The 4,252-nt window shown below is 39.8% G+C and overlaps 1 protein-coding gene and 1 pseudogene across 1 annotated transcript; one reads left to right on the top strand and one right to left on the bottom strand.

The window, feature by feature from the left end:
- Positions 1 to 425: 425 nt before the first annotated feature.
- On the bottom strand, positions 426 to 1,861 carry LOC132180729 (receptor-like protein kinase FERONIA; annotated as a pseudogene).
- A 682-nt stretch (positions 1,862 to 2,543) lies between these two features.
- LOC132182145 (receptor-like protein kinase FERONIA) lies at positions 2,544 to 3,984 on the top strand. Its single transcript, XM_059595340.1, has 2 exons — positions 2,544 to 2,598; positions 3,266 to 3,984. Exons 1-2 carry the CDS (start codon positions 2,544 to 2,546, stop codon positions 3,949 to 3,951), a joined length of 741 nt encoding a protein of 246 aa, XP_059451323.1. The 3' UTR covers positions 3,952 to 3,984.
- Positions 3,985 to 4,252: the final 268 nt, after the last annotated feature.

The raw sequence follows: 4,252 nt of genomic DNA, 5'->3' as shown, positions 1-4,252 counted from the left end.
AACTCTCTTGGTCTCATTATCCATGCATGCAATCCAAACTCTAGTGAGGCCCAACTGGCTTTGCTTGCTATTTAGGAACTCTTAATGTGGCACTATGAAAAGGGAAAATGATCATCTCCATTTCACTTGAAATAGAGAGTATCCATTTAGTGCAATTAAGGATAATATTGTCTATTTGTTTTTTGAGCAAAAGGTTATGGACAAATATACCCTCTTAATTGCACTAAATGGATACTCTTCGTTTCAAGTGATACCTTATATGGAAGAAGTTTTAATTGTAACATTGAGTAGTTTTTTAGAATAATGGCAAAAATTCTGATCTAGAACACAAAAGGTAAGGATGACCATACAAGTGCTATAAAATTCTCTTTCAGAATATATATAATATTAGCATATCAGACGATACGATGCACCTGTGACAAATATCAAAACCATACTAGAGTAAGCACAACCAAGAAGCTAGCACCACTTCCAATGGCAACGATTATTGTTTTCTTTGTCTTGGACTCGCTGGCTGTTGAAGTAGGTTGTTGAGCCGGCAGTGGAGAGGCCACACTTTCAGGAATTGGACCGGCGAGGTTTTTGTCTTTATCGCTCAATTTGAACACTTCTACGCCGTTTAAAATGGCATAGGCGATGCTGGCCGGAGGGAGATTTTATAGGGAGTAGAGCAATGAAGAGAGTAGGCTTGTTTTGGATATCTACAACATAGTCCTTGTACACGGGCGTCCCATTCCTTCCGGCCCACGTGATTACATCAGCCTGTTCCTCCGCTATCTTATTGTCTATATAGATTTTGAATACCCTTTGGCCGGGTGCCGTTATTTGGGGCACTATTTCGCAGAAATAGAGCCTCACCAGATAATTGAATCCTGGATCAACGGGCAATTTCAACGTCAAATTAGAACCCAAGTTTTTGGTTGTGTTTGGACCCATCGACACTGCTGTCCGATAGATATCATCTGGTGCAACGTAATCTGGTATTTTTGTGTATTTGGGTGTGAAAGATGGCTGATGAGGGATTACGCCATTACCCAACCAATAATCACCGTCCTGCGGGGACCATTCTCTAAACATCCCAGTGTCATCCACCGCCGATATGAAGCCCCCGCCCACGTTGCTTCGAAAAACCTTCTCGAGTGCCATCTCGTAGTTTAGGGAGAAGTGATAATTTTGGCCGACGTAAGGGACGTCTGGACCTTCTGGGCCATAGTACTAGTAGAGGTTGGTTGGCATGGAGGCAATCTCAATTCCATTAATAAAAGCATACAGCTTACTAGAAGTAGTGCTTGGAGATGGGATGAATGTTAAATTCAATATTTGATCTTTTTCCACGTTGATGCAGAACTCCTTGGAAAGAGTTTTATCTTCTTTCAAGGAATCAGCATGGATATAGATGGAAGCACTGAAGTTGCTTAGTAAGGTGAAGGAATTGGCTTTGACAGTGAAGAAGTCCTGAGACCCTTCAAAACCCGAGTAAGAAACCGGGTAAAAGTAGAACCGAACGAATTTGGGGCCAGGGGTTACATGAAATTCGTACATGAATTGTGAATAAGATAACGGGCAGTCTTGTAGGGGACAGTGTTTACGGAGCTGTCTTGGATTTGGGGTGTAGAGGCATTAGATTTGGGATCACCTTCTTCAATGGGAGTGAATTTGGAGTGTATGTCTCCGACCCATTGGCGCTTATCCATAGCCGTTGAGTTGTCACGAGTGCCACAGTTGAGGGCAATATTATCAGCAGCGGTGTAACGAGGTGTGGAAGTAGAGACTGAAGAGATATCTTGAGAAACAAGGCAGAATAAGAAGAAGATAAGAGTGAGCATTGAGAGGTTTTTCATGGCAGCTAGAGATCACTGACTCTGACAATTAGAGAGCTAGCACAAAAGATAGAGATTGAATTGACTGATGACTCTCGTAATCATTCACTGGGAATTCTCGTTCTATATATAACGAAATTGTTTGCTACTTAAACTACATGCAGGATCAGGATACATTAATGGTCAAGTCAGATTCTAACTACAGCAATTCAACCGTCGCGCGAGGACTTTTGTTCTTTAGATGATTCTGTTCCAATACAGGACAAAGCTCCTTTTTGTTCCAACTATAAAGTTAAACTACCCCCATTAAACCGCGATTAGCGGAATTTTTTTATTATAATTTATTTTTAGACATTAAATACATTTTTATAGTATTTTCTAGCAAAAAATATACATATTTCCTTCACACTACTATTTCCCTTGTTAATATCTCACACGAGTGCAAAAATCTGAAGTAAATCTTCGATATGTGGCCAATCCATCCCAATAATTAGAAGCTTCTACTTGCAGTTTGGCAAATAACAACAGTTTCCCTAGTGAAAGATTTTAAATATCGAAGAATTGCTTCCATACGAGACTTTTGGGTAAATGCATAAACCGACTACAAATATATTACCCTGCGAACCAACTGTTGATACCTGCCTTTTATCCACTAGAAGCTTCTCATCACTTTCTTCCAACTTTTTATTCTACTTTATTGGACAAAATGAATCAAGGAGGTCAATGCACGAGCAGACATGGAAGTTGACTCATTCCACAACCATCCGCGAATTGAGAGGTTCTAATATATACAGCCATGTACGTTTACTATCGATCAACGTGGAAATTGCGAATTATTCTCCGACAAAAATACATACATTATTGATTAAAACACAAACACATACACACGGATTCACAATCCTTGCAATACAGCGTGATCAATATATGTCTTACAAAAACAAACAAAAAAAAAACCCAATTAGAATAGGATGTATATTGGTGAACAAGTACATCTAGCTAGCTGAAAGGAAATGCAATTGTTGAGGTGCAACAATGACATTCGGTTCACTTGGAAGGCTCTTAGAGCATGTCTTGTGGGGTGCAATTTCAAATGTCATAAAAAGCTTTGGCTTCTCTCACTATAACCAACTGGTTTTCAGATGAGATGGTGAAAGACCTGATCCAACAAATGAAATTAGAGCCATGGTCTATGGGTTCGAATCGTGGGAACCTCATGTTGAGGAATGAATTGTTGAGGTGCAATAATGTCGTTTCCTTTTTATTAGTTTAACATGATATCATAATGGTCCTCTGTTCTAATCTTGACTCTGCCACTTACCTCATATTTTAATTAAATATTACACGTGTTACGCTTTACTTATTAAAAGGCAATTTGAGCTTACAAGTGAGGGAGAGTGATAAAGTAATCATTAAACAACTTAATTTTTTTAAAAAAAAATTGATAGTATGGGCGGAGACCAACAATATTCTGTTGGACGACAAATGGGTGGCCAAGGTTTCCGATTTCGGGTTGTCTAAAATGGGTCTGGATAACACAGCGATCAGTACCATTGTAAAGGGTACGCCTGGGTATTTGGATCCGGATTATTTTAAGCGTCAAAAACTAACGGAAAAATCGGACGTGTACTCCTTCGGCGTGGTTTTGTTCGAAGTACTATGTGCCCGAAAAGCACAGGATCAAAAACTTGAGGCCGAGCAATGCCACTTGGCCAAGTGGGCCCAGAAATGCATTAAGAAAGGTAACATCGGCGAAATTATTGATCCGTATCTTAAGGGTAAGATAGCTCCCGACTGTTTCAAGGCATACGTGGAGGTCGCAGAGAGCTGTGTACGTGATCTGGCGAGCCAACGGCCCACAATGAATGATGTGATGGAAAAGCTCAATTTTGCGTTGGCGCTACAGCAGAATGCGGACGCCACAAAGGAGAAAATCAGCCCAGGTGGTGAGCATAGCTACCCAGAAGTGGTATCATTCAGTGTTTCCAGTATGATTAGTGTTCACAGCGGACACGTGTTGGCAATGGATAGTGGGACCGGGTTCACAAATAGTACTGGATTGACCTGCCCAACTCTTGATTCTGCTATCACTAGTCAAGATGTCTTGACGGACACCACCAACTCTAAATCTTAGGGTTTGTTAAGTAATTTTCCAGAGTGTGGGGCAGTTGTTTTTTTTTTTTTTTTTTTTTTTTTTTTTAATAACGTAGGAGAGTGGGCAGTTGTTATATGAGCAAGTGTATGATAATATAAGTGTGATTCAGGTCTTTTGCTATTTTAAGCTATATTGGAGTAATGCAAGGAACTTTATTCTGTACATGCACATGACTACGTATTTTTATTGTCTAATATGTTAACATATATTATTTATTCTGCATGAGAATTTAATGCACTTGTATGCTAATCCTTACGCACTGTGTTCCAGACCAGAATTT

This window comes from Corylus avellana, chromosome ca5 (assembly GCF_901000735.1).
Source record: "Corylus avellana chromosome ca5, CavTom2PMs-1.0".
Lineage (NCBI taxonomy): Eukaryota > Viridiplantae > Streptophyta > Magnoliopsida > Fagales > Betulaceae > Corylus > Corylus avellana.
This window is presented reverse-complemented; position numbering and strand designations above follow the sequence as displayed.

What these genes read in the sequence shown, in the direction of transcription:
- LOC132182145 (XM_059595340.1), top strand. Translation starts at nt 2,544, where the DNA reads ATGCACGAGCAGACATGGAAGTTGACTCATTCCACAACCATCCGCGAA. An exon ending in AACCATCCGCGAATTGAGAG is followed by an intron (nt 2,599 to 3,265) that starts GTTCTAATATAT and finishes AAAAATTGATAG; the next exon opens with TATGGGCGGAGACCAACAAT.